This window comes from Cucurbita pepo, chromosome LG15, assembly GCF_002806865.2.
Source record: "Cucurbita pepo subsp. pepo cultivar mu-cu-16 chromosome LG15, ASM280686v2, whole genome shotgun sequence".
Classification (NCBI taxonomy): Eukaryota; Viridiplantae; Streptophyta; class Magnoliopsida; order Cucurbitales; family Cucurbitaceae; genus Cucurbita; species Cucurbita pepo.
In genome coordinates this window covers 1,719,223-1,743,636 of record NC_036652.1, presented here as the reverse complement: position 1 = coordinate 1,743,636, position 24,414 = coordinate 1,719,223, and the positions used below count along the sequence as shown (strand labels likewise).

The window sequence follows — 24,414 nt, the reverse complement described above, 5'->3', positions numbered from 1 at the left end:
GGGTTAGACATATTCTCACCAGAGCCAAGGCAGCATCGTCGCTAAGCGACAATCCCTCTTCATGGGTTAGACATATTCTCGCCGAAGCCAAGGCAGCATCACCGCTGAGCGGCGATCCCTCTGCAATTTTTGATGGCCAAGAAAGTGTTTCTCTACGCCTTCTCCGAACCAGGTTGTTGACATCTTTACGAAAAGTGTTTCTCAACCTCTCTTTGAATTTTTCAGATCCAAGCTTCACGTTCGTTCAAATCCGACGCTCAACTTGCGGTGGGGTGTTAAGGATATTTAGTAATAAATTATAGTTTACCATATATATGTTATTTGATATTTTATTATAAGCAAATATCTAGATATTTGTCTTCTTACCATAAGTATCTTTCCCTTCATTCTTATTTTCATTTATTACCGTTTCCATATCCTTCTAATTTATTTGATTATAAATAAGATAACTTTCACACCATTTAGATGTGGTGGATTAATCAAACACTCTCACTTCTATTAGTGCAAAAATTCTTGGATTTGTGCATACTAAATATTTATATAGATATAGAGATAATCAAGATTTTGAAACCATTTATGCATCTTGTCTTACAAAAAAATCTGCGAATGATTATTATATGTTTCATGTATTTATATTTAAGATGAGTAAGTTTTGTGTTCTTAAATGTTCTATAAGAGATTTGCTTGTAAAAGAAGCACATGGGTAGCTTAGTGGAAAATTCTAAGATTATTAAAACTTATAATATGTTGCATGAACACTTCTTTTGGTCGACAATGAAGCATGATGTTCATAAGTTTTATAGCCAATGTTTTAAATGTAAAAAACCTAAGTTTAGATCACAACCAAATGGATTGTATACTCCTTTGAATGTATCTAATAAATCTTGAGCTAATATATCTATGGATTTTATTCTTGGTTTGCAGCATACAAAAGAACAGTAAAGATAATATTTTTGTTGTAGTAGACAGACTTAGTAAAATGTCTCATTTTATTACCGGTTAAAAAATGAATGATCTCATGTTGTTGACTTATTTTTTTAAGGAAGTAATTAGATTACATAAAATCTCTAGAATTATTGTGAGTGCACGGATGTTAATTTTTAAGCCACTTTTAAAAAGTAATGTGAAGTAAAATATGTACTAAGTTGTTGTTTTTAGGACAAACTGAGGTTAGAACATTGGGAGCGTTGATTTTTTCTAAGAATTTAAGTTTTAGAAAGAATGCTTGTCATTTATAGAGTTTTCATATAACAAATCAATTTGTAGCCCACTGTTGATATTGTCCGTTTTATCCCGTTACGTATCACTGTCAGCCTCACAATTTTAAAACGCGTATGCTAGAGAGAGGTTTTCACACCCTTATAAGAAATGCATCGTTCCCTATCCAATCTATCCCATTGGGAGTCCAGTGTCTGGTTCTGATACAATTTTTCGATTTGTGCGTGTTATCCTTGCATATGTTGCAATCATAATAGTACGAGCAGTTTAGTGGTAGAATAGTACCCGATCACGGTAGTGCACGAAAAGAGCATGTAGATGGAAGTTTTTTGAAGGGAGCATGCATGCAATTGGTGTGGTTTTGTGGAAATAAGAGAGAATAATTTTATATATGAAGAAAATTTGGAGAGGTGAAGATACAAGAGTTTCCCATTTTAACATCACACTTTTCTTACGATATATTATATAATTAATTATTCCCTTTTCCCAATCATGGATTTATATTTTCTATTAATTACTTGGGGTAAAAAGGATGAATGACCATATGTATATGCCCTTTTTATAATAATACTAAATATATAAGGTAATGGTGAGGTCTTTCTCAAGGTGCATATCCACCGTGGTCACCGCCTTGGCTGCTACCACCTCCTCCTCCATATCCTCCTTCATGACCACCAGATGCACCTCCATGTGCGCTTCCACCACCATATCCTCCGTCATGACCACCACCTCCTCCACCGCTTCCTCCACCACTACTTCCTCCATATCCTCCTTCATGACCACCAGATGCACCTCCATGTGCGCTTCCTCCACCATATCCTCCCTCATGACCACCACCTCCACCACTACTTCCTCCATATCCTCCTTCATGACCACCAGATGCACCTCCATGTGCACTTCCTCCACCGTATCCCGACCCTCCTCCACCACCTCCACCGCTTCCTCCACCACTACTTCCTCCTCCTCCACCATGACCCCCACCTGCTCCGCTTCCATAACCTGACCCATATTCTCCTCCTGGCCCATATCCTACACCTCCACCGCCGCCATTTCCACCTCCACCACCACCACCGTAGCCTGCTCCATGTTCTCCACCATACCCTGAACCTCCCCCTTCTCCTCCTCCAGCGCCAGACCCAGCACCACCAGAACCATACCCTGCCCCACCGCCATTTCCGCCACCCCCACCGTATCCACTACCTTCATGACCATACCCTGCGCCACCACCATTTCCACCACCCCCACCGTATCCACCACCGTCATGACCGTACCCTGCGCCACCGCCATTTCCACCTCCACCTCCATATCCACCACCACCTTCATGACCATACCCTGCCCCACCGCCATTTCCGCCACCCCCACCATATCCACCACCACCTTCATGACCATACCCTGCCCCACCGCCATTTCCACCGCCCCCTCCATATCCACCACCCTCATGACCATACCCTGCCCCTCCGCCATTTCCGCCACCCCCACCATAACCACCACCCTCATGACCATACCCTGCACCACCCCCATTTCCACCACCTCCTCCATATCCAGAACCTCCAGGACCATACCCAGCCCCACCTCCATTTCCACCGCCACCTCCATACCCTCCACCTCCAGGACCATACCCAGCACCGCCTCCACTCCCTCCACCATACCCTGAACCTCCAGAGCCATATCCAACTTCACCATATCTAACCCCAGAACCATAACCACCTCCACCGCCACTTCCTCCACCTCCACCATATCCATTTCCACCTCCCGGGCCATACCCACCTCCCTCACCACTTCCTCCACCGCCACCACTTCCATAGCCACCAACACCATATTCTCCTACAGAACCATAGCCACTACCACCTCCATTTCCTCCACCACCGCCATAACCACCAAGAGAACCATATCCACCACCACTACCACCACCTGCACCACCGCCTGCACCATAAGCAAATGCCGGAATGTTCACCGGCTTTCCTTCACCATAAGTTAAGAGATTTCTGGCTGCAGAAGAAACCCCAATTCCTAATAAAAGAAAAAAGAGAAAAGAAGAAAGGCGTTTATGAGAAGCCATTTGGGAATGGTTGAAGTGAAAAGGGAGTGAGTGAAGGGTTTATATAAGGGAAGCTGTGTGGAGAGAGTGGTTGAGGCACATGCAAAAGGGAGAAAGTGGGTGGCCCTAAATCTACACCTACCCACTCCCTCTTTCACTCCATTTCACAAAATCAGTGTCATTAAGCTGTCCTCCACTCCCTCCATTTCAACTCACATTCCGAGTTTTGTTCGTGTACGACACCCGAGTAAAGAAGATGAATGAACCGAGTCAACAACTGAATGAAACGAATAGCTAAGAAAAACTTTAAAGAATTAAAAGTTATTACATGTACCAAGAATGTGTTGAAATAAAATTCCCTCTTATACCAATTTGTTGAAAATAGCAATCCGCTCTGATACCAATTTGTAGAAATAAACGCTCGCTCTAAAACTAACTTGTTAAAATAACACTCACGAAGCTGTGAAGGAGATGTCGAGAGGGGAGAGACAAGGAGACAAAGAAATTCTGAAAAGCCATTTTCTATTACAGTGTACTTTAACTCTTGCTCTCGCTCTGCTTTCTACCATGGAAAACGAATTAATTTATAGGTTTTCTAAAATCTAAAATTGACTATTCCATAACCCACTCTCTCCTAAAATGATTTCATTTAAATTTATTATGGAACGTGCACACATTCTCATTCATAGAATCTCAAAAATTAAGTGTACTTTGCTTGGGATCAGGATAACTCCGACATTCCCTTATGACATAATCACATTACTTACGTAACTAACGGACTAGAACCAGAACCAGAACCAAAACCAAAGTTGTCCTCATTCCCACAAGCTAACCCAGTCATTTCCACATGTTTTATCCTCATTCACGTAAATACTCTTGAAATTCCCAAGAGATCACCCAAAATAGAATTTCTCCAAACAAAACATGTTTAACTTTAGAGCTCCTATGATTCAGTTATGGATAAGAAATGTGCACCTTTTAAGCTTTTTCTTAACTATTTAATCCAGTTCATTCATGCACCTCTCCTGTACTCAGGTGTCACACCAATTTCAATAAACCCGTCAATTATATCAATTGAATAGTAGTAGTTAAAGTGACATCAAGTCAGCTCAAACTTTTGAGAAGAATGGTTAATATGAAATATGAAATAGAAAGCATAATCCACCATTGGGATTATGAAAAAATTGGCTGTTTAAATTAATGATTTGAAGTTTGATTGGCCAAAAGTGTTGATGTTTAAAATAAACCTCTATCCATTACCTTGATTTGAGAATATATTATTGAATAATATGTATTTGTTTTAATGCCATGAATTGAAGGTTTGAAAACATTAGTTGATTTGGTGTCCACTCAACCAAATCTTATCTCTCCCAAAGTGAAAGCCAGCAATCTCCACATTTGGACACAAACATTGGTGGAAACAAGTATTATATATGTTTATATTAGTGGGTACTCACATGCCTACAATACAACACTCAAAAAAAATATATATTTGAATATACGAGAGTTTGTAAATGTGAAACCCGAGTAAATGAGGTATATTAATTGATCGAGATTGAATATGAACGAGAGCGATTACGAGAATAGAACTTGTGTTTGTCTGTGGAGATAGTCTTTCACTTAAAAGCAAAGAGTGAGTAATATTGACTCTCCATGGTATTTTTATTTTTATTGTCTACTTTCTCATGGTTTTGTTTTGGGCTTTTCCACTTAATCAATGCTCGACTCTTTCTCTGGAGTCTTCGAACAAACTACACCCTTTGTTCGACACTTGCTTCGAGGATCAAAACTTCTTTGTTCGACATGGCTAAGTTCAACGATCAAGGCTCGAATCCTTTTCTGGAGTCCTCGAACAAAGTACACTGTTTGTTCGATACTTGAATTACTTTTGACTACACCTTCGAGACTCACAACTTCTTTGTTCTACAATTGAGTATTCTATGAACATGGCTAAGTTAAAGGCATAGCTCTAATACCATGTTAGGAATAACGACTCTCTACAATGGTATGATATTGTCCGCTTTGAGTATCAGCTCTCATGGTTTTGCTTTGAGCTTCCCAAAAGGCTTCATACCAATAGAGATGTATTCCTTATTCATAAACACATGATCATAGTTTTAAAAACTTTTGAAATACGTTATTTGATAAAGTTCTCGCGGTTTTTATCATTATTATTTAAAAAATCAAACTTAAAAAGACCTTTTTCTTTTTCTTGTAATGTTTTTTAGGTCATTTTAGAAACGACAAAAGCATTTCAAGTCAAAAAGCACTTTTCCTCATTTAAAAATACAATATTTAAAATAATTTTAAAGTGCTTCTAGAAAATGTCAAAAACAAATTACAATAATTTATAATATATATATATTACCTAATACATGCCAATTACTACCCAAATCTTTGTGTGAGTCCATAATCACGATACGAGATGAATCTTGGTTTGGTGAGTTGAAGTTGGCCTTAACTGTAACACGATTTTCCATTACTGTACCTGGGCGTAAACTGAGGTAATTGTTAGAATGACGAGAGTCGAGCTTCGATTAAAAAAGAGGAAGGGTCGAAAGGTTGAAATAAGGAGTTACCAATTTCACATCTCATTTGGAGTGGAAGCGAATCGACATCTCGATCTAAGACAGTCTTTTTAATTTTAGTTGGGAAGAAACAGTAAAGTCCATCGATACCGTCAATGAAGAATAAGGATGTAATCATATGGAAATAGTTAATAATTTTTTATTAAATATATAATCGTTAAAGTATTAATGATGGAAAATTTAAATTTTAAAATGAATTTCGTGGATGCAATATAATGTACTCTATGGTGTGAATAGATGGGATGTGTGCGCATGTGGTGCTGTTTGGTTAGTGGAACTTTATTTATTTTTTTATAGAAAATATATTTTATTTTTTATTTCCTCTTCTAACATCATACTGACGTATACATACAATATACGCTAAAATTTCAACAATTTTGCTCTTTTCCTTTTCCTTGTATTTTATGAACTCTTTGGTGTGGAGAATAGGTATGAACTTTTGTATCGACTAAAACCATCAAGAATAGATGCTTCGGATTCGAGAGATTTTTTTAAAATTATGTTCGAAAATTTTGACATGTTGTTATTGAGGGAATTTTGCACAACTTTCGTGAAGAAGCTGAAGTAGAATCGAAATGAAAGTTGAAATTTTGGTGAACGTCAAGAACGGTGAGTTTTGAGGGACTGATTTTGCATACATTTATTTCCCTTCACCTAGCAGGGAAGCACTAGCTTAGAGATTCAACACTCTTGATACACAAACCTGCGTAGAAGACTTAGCCTTCGTAGCGGTATCCGACATTTGAGGATGAAGCACAACCCTAAATAACTCTGCACCAGGTGAGGGACACCATGGTGAGTGCTTGTCTGCTTATCATCGATGAGGGAGTTAGTTGGCAAACCCGTCCCACAGGCCATGAATTCGCTCAAGGCGTAGTGGCACTACCCCCAGTACATGTTAGCTCAATCGATTACCTGCATGGTCAATGCTCTCCTATAGGATGGTTCCTTCGTGCAGGGTAACCACTAACTACCCGCACAATCAATGTCCTACCGCAGGATAGATCTACCATGTAGAGTAATCGATCTACCACTGAGTAACACGACCCTAACCAGCATCATGTCTAACTTGACGGTACCGCAGCAAAGTGGGAAGGGAACTGGAAGCTTTTTGGACGCCATATCGGCTACTGTCGGCCTAGAAATCTTTCTTCATCTTCTAGAGATGCCGAGGTGGTCCAGTAGGTCTCCAAGGTGATTTGGCGATTTTGATAGGGACTCAAATCTTCAGTTTCATCAATTCCAACTCCCCAAATCTGTGATGGTCAGGAGCAGTAGGGTCTCACCCTCTGATCATCCCTCACGATTCCAATGAGCTTAGACATCTGGAGGCATTCCATTCTAGTCCCGACCTAGCCATGTTCTCACCCTAGACTTAAGTCGATCCTACTGTTCATTCTCGATAGGGAGGGATCACACAATCATTCACCTAGAGCTAATGTACAACTAACCATGCATACAATCACACATGCTTAACGGGGCGATAACATCCATCCAGCTCTCAAAGCGTAGACACATACGATCACATATGCTTAACAGGATGATAACATCCATCCAACTCTCGAAGCGTAGACACCCAAACCTCCCATCCACCGTCATAGCATGATTACTTACTAGCAGTAGTAAAGTATATCAATACAGTATACATAGTCAACTAAAAAATTTAATGATTTCTACTATAGCCAACAAGGTAAGTGGACTTAATGTTGGAACATCTTCTTGCTTAGTTGGATGACTTGAATGATGTATGAATGACACGTACTTTATACCTCATTTACATGCCACTTTCTGATGTTATAATATGATTATGTGATGTTGATTGTGATTATAATGTTACGAGTATTATGTGATAGCATGTATTTTTAGTATGTTATGTCATGTATGTTATGATACCATATTCATGTTATCCCTATGAGACATTGTTGAGACATGTCTAATAAAAGTGAAAGAAATGTCATTTATATGCGTATGCATATCTCATATAAGAGTTCTTGTTAGGGTCGCACAACAACGCACACACTCGATCTAGATGAACACAAAGAATAGGAGAGAGAAAATGCAAGGCGAACTCTGGCTAGTTTGTATCGATGACTTCAAGTATGTACCGTAAAAGAGAATATGAGAATAGAAAGTACATTTTCAAAGCTGTACGGGACAGGATATATATATAGTTCAGTTTACTATATATAGTTTTACCAAATTTAACCATCTACTACGTATAATTATTTACCATATATAGTTTTACCAGATTTAACCCTCTACTATATATAATTATTTACTATATATAGCTTTTAACGGATATAACCCTTAACCAAGCTAAATAAGCGGCAAGCTCCATAACCTAACAGTTCTGTCATGCAAGAATGAAAGTATGGTGTGCATTATAACCATGTATTATGATTTTAAATTATGGGACCTAATGCATGTTATATGTCACAAGCACAGGACACCTCTCCAGGATGTTTTATACGGGCACATACACCGTGATACGATGTGCATTCCTTTTTTTCTATTAGTTTTTAGCAGCGTGAACATGCATTAGCCCGTAGTCAAGTCTAGGATATACAAGTCCACCCTATCAGCTCATGCGTGCATGCATGAATCGTATCTAAAGTAATGGCAAGACTCTCATGTAAGGATAACGATATTAGGTGAGAATGTCGTGGAAACGAAGTCACAATGGTTAGATTTCTGCATTTAAGTCATAGTCCTTATAATAGGATCTTTTTCGAAATTTTGATAAATTATATCATTTTTTTTTCAATTTTCACCTATTTATTTTTACGATCCTATTATTATGTTTGAAATAAATTTACAAACATAGCATTTACATAAATTTTATATAAATTGTTTGATTATAAATTTATTAAAATCCGAAAATAAAAATAAAGAAAAAAAATTAGAAAGCCCGTGTTATTGAAAGGGAATCAAATGCCCGTCAGACACGGATATAAAAAAAAATACTTATTCTCATGTCTTAACTTTCAAATATTGATCAAATAAACACTTTTATATTCCTTGTTCATTCTTTATTCCGCTCTCACGATTCAAATGAGAGTATTGGTTTGAATAACGTGTATTCGTTTTTTTAGATCTATATTTAATAGTAAATTTTAATAAATCATATTTTTAATTCTCAACTAAATATTATATTAATGTCAACTATTATTAATAATTAAATTTTGTATAATAATTATTATCTATCAGACAATATTATATAATTTATAACCTATTGTTTATTATACATATTTCAATAAAAAGAATTATTATTTTTGTAATTTAATTTATTATTTTTAGTTTTAGCCTTTTCCGAAAGGTTTAGATATATGGGCTTCACATGTGAGATCCGGCCCAATAGAGATCAAAACAGACTAAATTACCAAAACACCCTTGAAAATTCATCGAATTTTCCAATTCAACCACAATTCTCCCAAACTAAATTCGTGGACGACGCTTGGATCGTTGGTCCTTCCTCACATACTTCAATGCCTCCCTCGCCGTATACTCCGCCAGTTCCTCTCCGTCTTTCCCGCTCCACAGCCCTTCCCAAACTCCCCTTCCGGCGAAATAGCACTCCGCCGCGATCCCCACCGTGTCGCCGTCGTTGCCGACGACGAGAACCGGCAGCCTGTCGTAATGGCCAACGGTGGTGCCTTCCAACTCGTCGAGCCTGATGAGACCACGATCTGAGACGGCGTACACCTCGCCACGGACGCGGCGGCCGGAACCGGGGAGATTGATGAGGTAAGGAACACCATAAGGTCCGATTATGAGAGGGAATGAAAATTGGGTGGAATAGTTGCCCAGGAAAACGGCGTCGTTATTGTCGATGAGATCCTTTGTCAGGTTGTGATTTGGGAAGCCTCTTTTTAGTGTGCCGTAGGTGAAGATCAGGCGTCGTTTTGGGCCTTCGTTTTCCGTTGCGTTTGCCATTGCAATTGCAAATGCCTCTCAATTCCTAACTTCTTAAATATATATTGTAAAAATAAAAATCATTAATAAGTTCGGGTCGGGGCTTGATACGTGGTTCCCTCCCATCCGACTACATTGAACTCCTCCTGAAAATCGGGGTTTTTCACTCCCAATTTCATCACGACTCTCCAAAATGTTATGATATTGTCCACTTTGAATATATGTTTTCATCACTTTGCTTTAGGCTTTCAAGAAGGTCGGGAGATAGTATTCCTTACTTATAAAGTCATGATCATTACCTAAATTAACCAATGTGGGACAATTCTCAACAATCCTCCTCTCGAGCCCCCCTGAGGCCTATGGAGCCCTCGAACAGCCTCCCCTTAATCGAGACTCGATTTTTCTTTTGGAGTTTTCGAACAAAGTACACCCTTTGTTCAATACTTTAGTCACTTTTTTACTATACCTTCGACGCTCACAATACTTTGTTCGACATTTGAGGATTTTATTGACATGGCTAAGTTTAGGGTATGGCTCTAATACCGTGTTAGAAATCACGACTCTCCACAATGGTATGATATTATTCACTTGAACATAAAGCTCTCGTGGTTTTGCTTTGAACATAAGTATTATTTTGGACAATATGCTCTAGTACCATGATTGTTGAGGATTGTCCCACATAGGTTAATTTAATAAATGATCATGGCTTTATAATCAAAGAATACTCTCTTTATTTGTTTGAAGCCTTTTGGATAAACCCAAATCAAAGTCACGAGAGCTTGTATCAAGGGTTCATTCGGGTCGAAACTGGCTCGGTTTGGTTCTTTTCAGGCATGTACTTGTTCAGCCCAAAACTATGTTGGGCTCTGAGGTGGGCCTTCGTTATAAAAGAATGGGAATAAAAAAAAAAAAAATAGGCCAATTAATTAGAAAAACCATATAATTTATTTATTTATTTATAAAGAGAAGGATTGCATATGGACAAACAAAATTGAGTCAGCTTGATTTGTCGTTGGTGGCCACAAAGTCTACCCACTTGCTTTCCAACTTTCTCCAATTTTTTTTAACTTTTTTACCCAATAAAAACTCAAATAATTTTTATAATATGTTTTAGCTCATTACGTTTCGTCATCAACCTCACGGTTTAGAAACGTGTCTACTTATCCACTCTCTTAGGGACCTAGCGTCCCTGTTGACATACCGTCAGATGTCTGGCTCTGATACCATTTTTAACACCACAAGCTCACCGCTAGCACATATTGTCCGCTTTGACTTGTAGCGTATCGTCATCAACCTCACGGTTTTAAAACGTGTCTACTATAGAAAGATTTCATACCCTTATAAGAAATCTTTTGTTCTCCTCTCCAACGATGTGGGATCTCACATATAAAGAAAAACTAGTGTCGTGAGTAGCTACATAGTCGATCATTATTGTTGTAGAGAGGAACTCGTTTCATGCACAATCAGCATAATTTAATACATAAATTCAAATTTTAAAATATATATCTTAATTAATCGGTTGAATTATGCACGGGTTGACAAGTATTATTATATGAGGAAATCATTAGTATTATCCTAATTTTCTAGGGACTTAGAGTCTACCATACGTATGACCTAAATTCTTTATGTGGAAACATTCATTTAAAACCGACTTCATAAAACGGTGTCATAGAAGAATACTAACCCAAGATCTACGAAAATAAATGCAACTACCCTATGTAGGTTCCATAGTCTTTGATGTGATGCCGCCATCAACCGTACAAGGATGCCTTGTCTTTACCTAGTATATGAGAGTAGCACATGACTTATGTATTTTAAGAAATAATCCGTAAGTGACCCTGGGTCAAGGAATGCAAACAACCCAGTAAGTGACCCCATTTTTGGGGTTAGTGAATGCAACCAGTTGCAATCATGAATAGGGACCTATCATTTAAAATCAGTCTCTTAGGTGACTTCAGTTTGAACAAATTGGATGTGCATTACTTTCCTACACATGACCCACATGTGCGAATGTGGGTTCACCAGGCTGGCTCGCACACCCCCTGGGCCTGTATTGTCTGGCTAGTTGGTTGTAGCTCGATGTCCGGAGGTACAATGATCATCATGCATCATGTAAAGCATGATGGTTATCTCATTATCATAGTGTATGTGTCCGTACTCATCATAAAAGGAAAAGTATTCCGATGTAAGTGAACATACTATATTCTTCATCTTAAAACATTTATGTGGCACAATCCATACATGCATGTATAAGCTTTCCTACGTTACATCAATCATATCATTACTTAGAGGTTATGTGTTAGAAAACTCCTCATTGTCATACATGGCATAGCATGCAATACACTTCATTGCCAAGCATATTCATGTTGTAGTGCAACAGAGCATTTCATACAAATATATCATTATAGCATGACATATCATCATAACGTGTTATATCGTCATACATCTCATGTCATTATAACATATCATAGCATCATAACACACCATATCATCATAAACAAATCATATCAAACACATGACACGTGTAGTGGTCGCTGAGCAGGTATCATTATCCATAAGACAATTGTTCTGATCGAGCCGATAGTAGAGTCACTTACTTTGTTAGCCTAGACTGAAGCTACTACGATCCCTTGATGCTTGATCCTACCTTAACGCTCGTCTCTGAAATTTAATTCTACCTAAGCAGCCCAATAATAATCAATAAGAATTCTAAAGTGGAAATTGATTCCATAAAATAATATAAACTAACTACGGACAACCTAAGTTAGTTAAACCTAATTTTGGAGAAAATAATTTAAACTCTGGTCCAAATAATTTAAATTTTGCTCCAAAAATTTAAATTAGAAATATACTTATACTAACCTTAAACGTTTTCGAAGAGTTGAAACTAGTAAAAAAGAGTCAGAGCAGGATAAAATAATTTACACTTTACTCCAAAAGTTGGCTAAAAATAATTTTGCATAAAATAATTTAAAATTAACTCAAAAATTTAAACTAGCAAAAAGTAATCATACTAACCTTAAACGCTTTCGAAGGGTTAAAACGAGTAGGAAAGAGTCCGAGTTTAACATATTCAAGTCGAATAAGTGGAAATATCGGTCTGGAGTCGTCAAAAAATGTATTTTTCGACTGACTTCGAATCGTTCAAGTGAGATGATAAGAGGAAGTAAGAAATCTCCGAAGGTAAGCTCCCCACTTCTCAACTTAAGCAATCTCGGATTTTTTTTTTTTTTTTTTTTTTTTTTTTACAATAATTATTAATCATTAAATTCTATTTTAAAACTACTTTTTTTAATAGTACTAAAGGAAATTTAATTTTCCACAAAAGCTTTTTTGAGGTTTAAATATTATTTAACATCAACTTTCTTTTTAAAATTTTGTTTTACATTTATCTTTCAAGACTTCTTTACAACTTTATTTAATTATTATTTTTTTTAATGATTGGCAAAAAAGAGCTGACGTATTTACATAGACTGACATTTTGGAGCCGAAGCTTACCGACCACCCAAATAACTAAAACGAGGAAAAGTTCATACGTGTCAAACATGTTCGCACGAGCGTTATTAGTCATGTTTGTTATTGCAATTCATGAAGTAATTGTGCTCTCGAAAAAGTCATCAAGAACGATGATTAGTTTAAGTAAGAAAAATGTCACAACCATACTATGAATTTATCCCGTCATAGCTCATTAGATTTTTAATCTTATATACTAAGTTATTATATTCTTATTAATTCCAAAAACGACAATTTGTACCACTCGTTTCATTTATACTCTAAACATTAACTACCCTTCAAACTTCATCAAATTTTCGAATCCAACCCGAATGGAAAAGGCTTCGATCTTTGAACTTTCCCCGCATACTGCATAGCCTCCAGCTCCGTATACTCCTCCAATGTCTCTCTATCTTCCCCACTCCACAGCCCTTCCCAATTTCCCTTTCCAGCAAAATAGCACTCAGCTCCGATCACCACCGTGTCGCTGCCGTTCCCGCCTCCAACGAGCTGAACCGGCAAGCGATCATAGTAGCCGACGCGGGTTTCTTCCAACTCGTCGATCAGAGCGAGCCCACAATCGGACATGGCGTACAGCTCGCCGCGGACCGGGTGCCCGGAACCGGGGAGATTGATGAGATAAGGAATTGCAGAAGGGCCGAGGAGGAGTGGGAAGGAGAAGTGGGTAGAATAGCTGCCGAGAAAAATGGCGTGGTTTTGGTGGATGAGCTCCTGCATTAAGCTGTGATTTGGTAACCCCCTTTTCAATGTGCCGTAAGTGAAAATCCGGTGTCGTTTTGGGTCTGTGTCTTCCATGGCGTTCGGTGGGTGACACTAGAGAAATTTGGTAGAATTCTTTCCAAGGAAAGAAGTTTGTATAACTAGGAAGGAAGGCTTAATCAATTTTTTGCATCTTTCACTCATGACACCGTACATATATATATAGGTAATTTGGGACATTCCCCAACGCCATTAATTATCCAAAAGTCACGTACCTAATTGATTATGAACGAATGAACCTACATAGATCTATTCATACATGTATCTACAAGTGACCCTTCAACTATTTTCATTGTCATTGAAAAAATAGATAGTTTCAGATGATGAGAGTTTGCAGCAATGGGCAGCATATACGTTCATGAGGAGATTGAATATATATATGTGGTTGTGTATCCCAAATTTGGTTACACGTCTTTATTCTAACAAGTTTTCTAGGTTGACCTCATTTTTTATTTATGTTTTTGCCATTTATATACGGGAGGTTAGGTTAGTTTGAGTCGGGTTGAAAATCTTTTTGTTAATGGATTTAATTGCTCGGTTGTAAATTCTTTTCAACTAAAATAATCTTAATAAAATAATAATAACTTAATTGAGCCTAACTATAAATTTTTTCTAAGTATATTTTGGGATATTACCTTCAAAAAAAAAATAATTTTAAATTTCTTTTAATAAATAATAAAAAAATAAGAATTATGAAATTAAATAAGAATAAAATAAATATACGTATCCTAATATAAAAAAATATTTTTTTAAAAACTAACATAAAAGAGAGAATTAATTGTGGAGGAGTATTTGGAAATAAAAAAGAAAAAAAATCATTTAAATCTGGAAATAGAAATGTAAAAAAATATTGACAAAAAAGACATTTAATTAAAAAAAATGCGGTGGGTTTCGTTTTTACCAGCCCAAAATACAATTGCGCTATCATAAAGGCCCATTATCAATAAATGCTGGTTTGGTTTTCAACAAGCCCAGATATATAATTGGGCTTTGATCAAGGCCCATTATCAATAAATGCTGGTTTGGTTTTCAACAAGCCCAGATATATAATTGGGCTTTCATCAAGGCCCATTAGCAATCAATGCTGGGTTTCGTTTTCTACAAGCCCAAAAATTTAATTGGGCTTATATCAAGGCCCATTCTCAATCAATCCTGGGTTTCATTTCTACAAGCCCAAAATTATAATTGGGCTTTCATGAAGGCCCATTCTCAATAATGCTGGGTTTTGTTTTCTCCAAGCCCAAAATTACAATTGGGCTTTCATCAAGGCCCATTCTCAAATAATGCTGGGTTTGGTTTTCTACGAGCCCAAAATTATAATTGGGCTTTCATGAAGGCCCATTGTCAATAATGCTGGGTTTTGTTTTCTACAAGCCCAAAATTACAATTGGGCTTTCATCAAGGCCCATTCTCAAAAAATGCTGGGTTTGGTTTTCTACAAGCCCAAAATTATAATTGGGTTTTATTCAGGCCCATTATCAATCAATACTGGGTCTCGTTTTCTATAAGCCCAAACTTAAATTGAGCTTTCATCAAGGCCCATTCTCAATCAATCCTGGGTTTCATTTTCTACAAGCCCAAACTTATAATTGGGCTTTCCTCAAGGCCCATTCTCAATCAATGCTGGGTTTCGTTTTCTACAAGCCCAAAATTATAATTGGGCTTTCATCAAGGCCCATTCTCAATCAAGCTGGGTTTTGTTTTCTACAAGCCCAAAATTATAATTGGGCTTTCATCAAGGCCCATTCTCAATCAATGCTGGGTTTCGTTTTCTACATGCCCAAAATTGTAATTGGGCTTTCATCAAGGCCCAATCTCAATTTGATTGGCAGATTTTTTATCGTTCAACCTACCCGAACAATCTAAACTAGCTCCATCTAAATATCTTGGATTAGATTAAATTTATTATTTAATACGGATTATTTTGATTAAATGTTTTTTATTAGGGATGTTCGTGAATTGGGTTAAGTCGAGTTGGGACATATTTTAAGTTCGTGAATTGGGTTAAGTCAAGTTGGGACATATTTTATACCTAACCTAAACATCCAGACGGGCGTTAAGTTTCGAGGCCGATACACCCATCTCTCTTAGCTCGTTGTTCTACTCCTGACCCTTATTAACCACTCTACATTTGCATCTCTATCTTCTAGTTGTCCTTTGATACTTTATCTACCGAACTATGTTTAAATTGATATATTATCGAGAGATTATAATTCAAAATAAGTCTATTTATTTTGAAGGACAATTATAGTTTGGAGATATATTTAATTGAAATAATTTAGGCTAATAATTTAGTTGAATAATTATAAGAAAAGATGGAATATAGGTATCCTTATCCTTTTGGGAATAAATAAATAAATAAATAAATAAAATATATAAATGAAGAAATTAGAAGACCAAAAAAACATTATCTAGACATGGATTGGGCAAAGATAATGATATGGCTTTAGTGATTTTTAGCAAATATCTCTCAAATCAATTACCCATCAACCATACAAATATAAGTCATTCATTAAGATAATGAAAAATAATTTTTTTAAAAAAACATATACTTTATTTATTTATTTATGATTATTATAATATGCGACAAACAAAATTGGGTCAACTTGTTTTGTCGTTGGTGGCCACAAAGTCTACTCACTCATATAATTTTTATATGTATTAATTAGTTTGATTATATTGTAACAGCCGCTAGTATGGATCGCTGTCATCCTTACGATTTTAAAACGTGTCTACTATCAATCTTTTTGGAGATCCAACGTTCTCGCTAGCACATCGTTCAGTGTCTGACTCTGATACCATTTGTAACAACTCAAGTCCACCACTAACAAAAATTGATCATTGCCTCACGGTTTTAAAATGTGTCTATTATGAGAAGTTTCTACACTTTTATATAAAGAATACTTTGTTGCACTCTTCAACTAATGCAGGATTTCATACATACGTAAAACTCGTGTCATGTGTAGCTGCATAGTCGACTTCTCTCCTGAACCTTCTTTCACTCGATAAAGGCGGATGCTATCGGTCGAGAATCTTTTCTTTCCTCTCCCTTCAAACACTGTAAACGAAGAACAGACAATTAATTAATCTGGACACGGACCGGAGAACAGACAATCAGTTAGTTACCCGCAAACACTCGAACGTGAGAGCAAGGGATCACCCAAAGAATAGACGAGCTCCAAGGAGGGAGGCAAGAACCATGCTTGATCATTGTAGAGATGAACTCGTTTCACGCACAATTAGCATAATTTAATACATAAAAATTAAATTATATATCTTTAATTATTATATGAAGAGAACATAATTATTAATCATTACATTTTTTAATAGGACCAAAAGAAAAAGTTCATTTTCCACAACGCTTTTGAGGTTTGAATATTATTTAATCATGAACATTTTTTAAAAAAATATTATTTTATATTTATCTTTTGAATTTTCAAGAAGTTATTTAAAATTAATAATGGTAGACTTTAAGTCTTTAATTATTATTTTTTTTTAATGATTCAAAAAAAGAAAGCGAACCGGACGACTTATTTACACAGAATGCCATATTGGAGTTGAGATCTACAGACGAGCCTAAATGACTAAGACAAGGAAAAGTCCACACGTTAAAACATGTTCACACGAGCGTTATTAGTCATGTCTGATGTCACAATCTGTAGAGCGATTGTGCTCTCAAGAAAGTCATCGAGAACAATGACTAATTTAAGTAGCGGATAATGTCACGATTATATTATGAACTTATTTACAGTAAATTTAAAGCTAGAGCTCATTAGAAAAATATGGGTTGAAATAATAAAAAAAAATTATTTTTGTAATGAAAATAGAACTATTTAAAGACATTGATTAATTTGTAACCAAAGTAATTATTGTTTTTTTAATTAAAATTATTTAATTTCTTTTCTTTTTGGTTGTGGTATATGATTGTTGACAAATAATGTCGTCATAATTCAAATTTATATTATTTTTTTAATCCCTTTTGTCACTCCTTTCAAATCTTGTCCTTTTCGTAATAAAATAATAATAATTAATTAATTAATTAAAATTATTTTCAAGGTCTCGACATTCTCTTACATCTTTTATGACATGGTCACGTTACTTACTCCTCTTAATTTGATGAAATTTAATATTTAATATTTCAAAAATATTAATTTCATCCTTTAGAAAAAAAAATGGTCCAAAATCTAACAATAATGCACCAAGTAAGTACCAACTTTTAAGACATTTTGGCTACGTCTTTTAAGACAAAAACATTCAAGAAGTTGACTCCTAATGTTTGTCTGTCGTTATTCAATGTGGGTTGCCTAATTCTTTCAACTGCCAATGCCATATGTCAATGTATGATGCTCGGTCCCGTATTTTCGAAGTTTAAATTAGTATTAAGTTCGAGCCATTGTAAAATCGGACGTGAGTAAGATTGCTTTGGGAGTGTGTGTTAGAGTCATTCTATTGTTCTGATGGTTAGACATTGGACGAGGTCAACCTTGACGTTCCTTTACCTTCATCTTAGCGTCCTTCAAATTCGGATTTAAAAACTTTTTTTTTAATTAAGGTTATAAATACTTCATATATTTATTAATTTCTTTGTATTAAATCGAAAAAGAAATAATAACATTTATTTTTATTTTTAGAATTTGGCAAATGAAAATATGATAAAATCAAAAAAAAAAATTAAATAATTACCAAACACATCATATTATTGTGTAGAATTAAAATAAAAAATAAAAAATAAACTTGTTGGAATGCTTTTGTCAATTTGTTGATTATTCTCATTCCATTTTAAAGTTATGACCTAATCCAAATAATTGTGATTTGCACAATAAATAAATAAATAAATAATATATATATATATATATATATATATATATATATATATATATATATATATATATATATTTCTTTAAATTATTATTTCACTTAATCAACTGTATTAGTGGAACAAGTTGTAAAGATGTTCGTGGATTTAGTTGGGTCAGATTGATACATTTTTATAGATTAAACTTAATTATTCGGGTTGCCAAGTTTTTCAACCCAACCCAGCCTAATCATACATTTTTGGGATGATTTGTTGCGGGATGTTCGATAATTTATTCAAATTTTTGTTTTTAATAAAAGTACAATATTAGATTATAAAATAATATTTACCACTTAATTTAAATATTATATATTGAAATATTAACTTTTAAATAGGTAAAAATTATTTTTAAGAGTTAGGTGGAGATTAAATAACAAAAAAAATTAATATATATATATGTATTGTTGGATGAAAGTCCCACATCGACTAATTTAGGGAATGATCATGGATTTATAATTAAATCATGAAAGCTGATGTTTAAAGTAGACAATATCATACCATTGTGGAGAGTCGTGTTCATTTAACATGTATAATTGTATCATAATTAAAAATATATTTTTTAAAATTAACAATAAATTTGTTTTCTATGACCAACCAATCCATAAAATTTTCATTTATTTTAACCAAACTCAGTTTAAATAAGTTCAGAATCTAACCAAAATCGTACATAATGGGTAACCAAAATCGTACATAATGGGTTGGGTTGATCGGATTCATAATGGGTTGGGTTGATCGGATTTTTCTGATCATCGAATTTTCTAGTCAAATAATTTTATGAATTAAGACAATTTTAATGTCAATTTAGTGTTAAATTAAAGCTAAAACTTGTTAAATTAGGGTATAAACATGTCTCTAATTAAATTGCCATTCATAATTAAACATTAGTTGAGGATGGGATTGAGACTTTTATAAAGTAAAAGAAAATGAAATTGTTGGTTGCTTATTTGACCAAAAAATAATTAATATATATATATTTTTTTTTTATTTGGAAGAATAAATACAAATATATACTTCCAAAAATAAAGTCCTAATATTGAACAAGACCACAACTTTGAATCAATAAAATATGGGAGAAAATAATTCTAACAAAAATAAATATTTGATTTTTTTTTTTAATTAACTTGACATGAAAATAAGGGTTTTGGTAAATATATTTCTAGCATTTTTTTTATATTATTATTCACTCCGTTTTAAGTCGTGTTATAAACTCCAACCATTACCTTCGATTCAATTTTACCCATTGTCTACGATTTACTACGACATAATATCGTTATGTACTTGTTGCTTCTAAAAGTGAATGCTGACAGGTCTTTTCACCATGTTTTGTGTTTACTAAAATTTTTAAAAGGTTACCTAATATAGAATTGATTCAAGTAGAGGAACGGTAGCCATAGTACTTTTTCAATTGTGCGGCGTAGTGATCTTGACACACTCACAACAAACCTTGAGAAGAACTTGTTAGGATTGATACCAATTGTTAGCTCTGATACTAATTGTTAGGATTGCTCAACAACGCACACACCCAATTGTGTGGCTTAGTGATCTTGACACACTCACAACGAGAAGAACGATTGATACCAGTTGTTAACTCTAATACCAATGCTTAGAATCGCTCAACAACAGTCAAGATGAACACAAAGCCAAGATGAATACAGACATTTACCAAATATCTGCCATATATATATGTCTATCAGATCTTTACCAAATATCTTCCATCAGGCTCCATATCCCAACAGAACCCAAACCATCTTCCATCAGGCTCCCTATCCTAACAGAACTCAACCCCCATACCTAATTTTCGTCTGATTTCATAGCTTTGTCGGACATTAGGCTAGGTTTGTCTTCCTCCACTGAACACTAGCTTTGTCGGATATTAGGCGAGGTTTGTCTTCCTCCACTGAAGACTAGCTCTGTCGGACATTAGGCGAGGTTTGTCTTCCTCCACTGAACACAACTTGTGTGGAATGTAAGCTTGTTCGACCACACAGCCGCTTGGCATGCATGTTCAATCATATGCGACACGACCGACTTGCCTCTAATAAACTAAGTCATTCGGCTTGATCTTACCTCTCTCAACGCAATGCCGCATCTAATCATGTCATCTTGGTTTCCAATTAACATGATCCACATGTCTTGACGCAATCCCAAATCATAGGGTGTCGTCGCTCATCGTAACTCACTTAATTATACCATCGAGAACAGGCCCACGTGTCATTCATAATATCGGGACATCCCCAACATTCATTAACTTAGATCGGGTAGCATTTCCATTTAAATATAGTTTAAATTTATTGATATATCTCTAATTTACTCGAGTGAATAGATGGAAAATTCAAAGTATGTAATTAATGATGGGAAATAAAGTAATGAATGGTTGAAAATACGTGTTAATGGCGAATTAATTAAAAATTAAAATACAATAATAATGTTGGAATAGAAAAATATGCGATAAGACCAAAGCAAAGAAGAAAATGAAAGCAAATTTATAAAGGAAAGAAGGAGAAGAGTTCCTTATGGCCAACGCATCTTTCCCCTTTTGCTTCGGCTTGGACTTTTTTCGCAGATAAGAACCACTTCCCTCTCTCCCTTCCATTCTCTAAAATCACGAACACTGTTCTTCTTCGTCATTCAATCGACCCCAAGAACAGAAGAATCATGGTATGATTTTGGGTTTATGTTCTTTTCTCAATCTGGGTTTCTTTGTATTTCAATGGCGGATTCTGTTAAAACAGGGCGCTGGAGTTCTTGAGGAGGAAGATAACCGATGGCCGCCATGGCTGAAACCTTTGCTCCGTGAAAGCTTCTTCGTTCAATGCAAGTTTCATGCCGATTCCCATAAGAGTGAATGTAATATGTATTGTTTGGATTGTATGAACGGCGCTCTCTGTTCTCTCTGCCTCGCTTATCACAAAGATCATCGCGCCATTCAGGTTCGTTTCGAAACTCTAAATTTCGCTTTCTGGGTAAGAACTCGTGCGATTTCCCCTCAAGAACACTCATAACAAACCCATTACTCCTCTAATTTAGATTACGAAAACTGGGTTTTCTGGGTTTGCTCTGTTTGCTCTGTTTGCTCTGTTTTATGATTCCGGCTCTGTTTTATCACAAAGATCATCACGCCATTCAGGTTCGTTTAGAAACTATAAATTTAGCTTTATGGGAAATAACTTGTGGGATTTCCCCTTCAAGAACAATCATAACCCCATTACAATTTAGATTACGAACTGGGTTTTCTGGGTTTGCTCTGTTTTTATGATTCTGGCTCTGTTTTGGCGCAGATTAGGAGGTCATCGTACCACGATGTCATAAGGGTATCAGAGATTCAGAAAGTTCTCGACATTACCGGCGTTCAAACCTACATTATCAACAGCGCGCGGGTCGTGTTCTTGAACGAACGGCCACAGCCAAGGCCAGGCAAAGGCGTGACGAACACCTGTGAGGTCTGCGAGCGCAGCCTTCTCGATTCTTTCCGATTCTGCTCTCTGGGTTGCAAGGTAAACTTAGTTTCATATCAATGCCTTGTTGTTGAGATAGCGTTGATTTCGAGAAATTGATATCTGGGTTTCTTCCAGATTGTGGGAATATCGAAGAAATTCGTGAAGAAACGGCCGGCAATGGGATCAGATTCAGAGGATTCTTCGTCGTACAGCAGCAGCAGAAACAAGAACAGAGTGGTGCTGCAGAGCTTCACGCCATCAACGCCACCACCAACTTTGGTTAGTTACAGAACGGCCAAACGAAGAAAAGGGATTCCACACAGAGCGCCAATGGGTGGACTCATAATCGAATATTGAAAAAAAAAAAAAAAGCCTTTTTTCTGTTCATATAAATTTTTAATTTTGAATTACATAAAAACATGTAAATACAGGGGTGGAAAAGGAAACAAACAGGAAGAATGGGGAAAATGTGCAAATACAGCAAAGATGGTGGGCATGGGAGCAATAAACAATGTATAGATGGTATAATTATACGTGAGTTTTGGGGTTATAGATGTAAATACTGTTTTTTTCTTCCTTGGTTTGTAATTTAGGAATGTTTATACAAGGAATGAAATAAAAAATAAAAAATAAAAAAATTTGTAAATTATTAATTTTTATTTTCATTTTCATATAAAGGGGCGGACCGGGGTAGGACCGGTGGCGGGCGGTTCAGTGGGGAGGGTGTCTGGACACGTGTCGTGATATTAGAGGATGATGGAAAGGTAAGCCACTGGATTCCCGAGGTTGTAAAAAGTAGGTCAGCCACCCACAAGCAGAAAGGAGTATTTTATTTTATATATATAATATATATTTTTTAATTTTATTTAATTAAAAGTAAATAATATATTATTTTATTCTATCATTTAAATGCCACGTTTCGATTTATAAACGGTTGGCTTTTTAATTTATTATAGTGGGGTGACGTGGAAATAGCAGGAACGGTGTGTGGTGATTCAGCGACAACACGTCAACTCCGTAAAATTAATATTTTTTATTTATTTAATTTACGGTAATGATATTAGAAATTTTATATTTGACTGAAATCATGCGTCCTCGTAATACGTGCCGAGGTTCACGACTTTAACGTGGGGATTCACTTGCCTTACACGTGACTTACCACGTGTTCTACATTTTTTTTATTTTAATATTTAAGCGTATTTTAAGAGTTGGATTTTATTGGAAAATAAATTTTGACGTAAGCAGAATTTTGGGGAGTAGTCAGCAGACACGTATGAAGGGGAAGAGAGAGAGACATGGAACACGTGGCGAAGCGGATTAGTTGAGTTGGAAGGGAAGAGGGAAGTTTAGTGGAGAGAAAGAGGACACGTGTCGTGGAAGTGTATAGGAACTTGGTGAATGTTCCGGGGAGTGTCAGTATGTGAGTTACACGTGTGGAGAATGCTTTTTTTTTTTTTTTTTAAATTAATTTAACGTATTTTAAAATTCAAAATTAAAAAAAAATTATAATAGGTCATTGTGGTCGAGCTGTTGACGGAGATATTTTCACACCCTTATAAAGAATGTTTTATTTCCCTTTCTAACTCATATGGGACCCCATCATCCACCCCCTCCTTAAGGCTTAACGTCCTTACTGACACACTACTCAATGTCTGTCTATAATACCATTTGTAACAATCTAAACCCACCATTAACAGATATTTTTTTCTATAGATTTTTCCTTTCGGGTTTTTCTTTAAGATTTATAAACGCGTCTGATACAGAAATGTTTTCGCACCTTTAAAATTTTTTTTTTTTTTTTAATGAATTTGGTAAGCGATGATGTCATGAGATTACTAAAACTTTGGTTATGTTCGGAAATGGTCAACATCCCAACTCATTATATGCCCTATTTTTATTGGTCGGTCTTGTATATGGTCACCTACACTTCCCTGCTCTCGTTCATTCATATATATATATGAATACGAACAAAAACAATATGAATATGAAGTTGATGTTTAAGAACAACTCCACTTTCAACTCTAACGAAATTAAGACAACTAACTATGGTTAAGTTACTTGGTCTCTGAATTAAAAAAAAATGTAGAATACATT

At 35.7% G+C, this 24,414-nt stretch overlaps 4 protein-coding genes across 4 annotated transcripts; 1 reads left to right on the top strand and 3 right to left on the bottom strand.

Annotated features, from left to right (window-relative positions):
• Window positions 1-1,577: 1,577 nt before the first annotated feature.
• Window positions 1,578-3,284, bottom strand: LOC111811154 (glycine-rich cell wall structural protein-like). Its single transcript, XM_023697903.1, has one exon. The coding sequence runs from the start codon at window positions 3,275-3,277 to the stop codon at window positions 1,820-1,822; it is 1,458 nt and encodes a 485-aa protein (XP_023553671.1). The 5' UTR covers window positions 3,278-3,284; the 3' UTR covers window positions 1,578-1,819.
• A 5,875-nt stretch (window positions 3,285-9,159) lies between these two features.
• LOC111776342 (putative gamma-glutamylcyclotransferase At3g02910) lies at window positions 9,160-9,777 on the bottom strand. The gene has a single exon (XM_023655772.1). The coding sequence runs from the start codon at window positions 9,775-9,777 to the stop codon at window positions 9,280-9,282; it is 498 nt and encodes a 165-aa protein (XP_023511540.1). The 3' UTR covers window positions 9,160-9,279.
• A 3,780-nt stretch (window positions 9,778-13,557) lies between these two features.
• LOC111776340 (putative gamma-glutamylcyclotransferase At3g02910) lies at window positions 13,558-14,064 on the bottom strand. Its single transcript, XM_023655771.1, has one exon. It carries the CDS (start codon window positions 14,062-14,064, stop codon window positions 13,558-13,560), a length of 507 nt encoding a protein of 168 aa, XP_023511539.1.
• Window positions 14,065-21,376: 7,312 nt separating this feature from the next.
• On the top strand, window positions 21,377-22,966 carry LOC111811153. Its single transcript, XM_023697902.1, has 4 exons — window positions 21,377-21,541; window positions 21,616-21,813; window positions 22,162-22,377; window positions 22,456-22,966. The coding sequence occupies exons 1-4, from the start codon at window positions 21,539-21,541 to the stop codon at window positions 22,675-22,677; spliced, it is 639 nt and encodes a 212-aa protein (XP_023553670.1). The 5' UTR covers window positions 21,377-21,538; the 3' UTR covers window positions 22,678-22,966.
• The last annotated feature ends 1,448 nt before the right edge of the window (window positions 22,967-24,414 follow it).

What these genes read in the sequence shown, in the direction of transcription:
- LOC111811154 (XM_023697903.1), bottom strand. Translation starts at nt 3,277, where the DNA reads ATGGCTTCTCATAAACGCCTTTCTTCTTTTCTCTTTTTTCTTTTATTA.
- LOC111776342 (XM_023655772.1), bottom strand. Translation starts at nt 9,777, where the DNA reads ATGGCAAACGCAACGGAAAACGAAGGCCCAAAACGACGCCTGATCTTC.
- LOC111776340 (XM_023655771.1), bottom strand. Translation starts at nt 14,064, where the DNA reads ATGGAAGACACAGACCCAAAACGACACCGGATTTTCACTTACGGCACA.
- LOC111811153 (XM_023697902.1), top strand. An exon ending in AAGATCATCGCGCCATTCAG is followed by an intron (nt 21,814 to 22,161) that starts GTTCGTTTCGAA and finishes GTTTTGGCGCAG; the next exon opens with ATTAGGAGGTCATCGTACCA. An exon ending in TCTGCTCTCTGGGTTGCAAG is followed by an intron (nt 22,378 to 22,455) that starts GTAAACTTAGTT and finishes GGTTTCTTCCAG; the next exon opens with ATTGTGGGAATATCGAAGAA.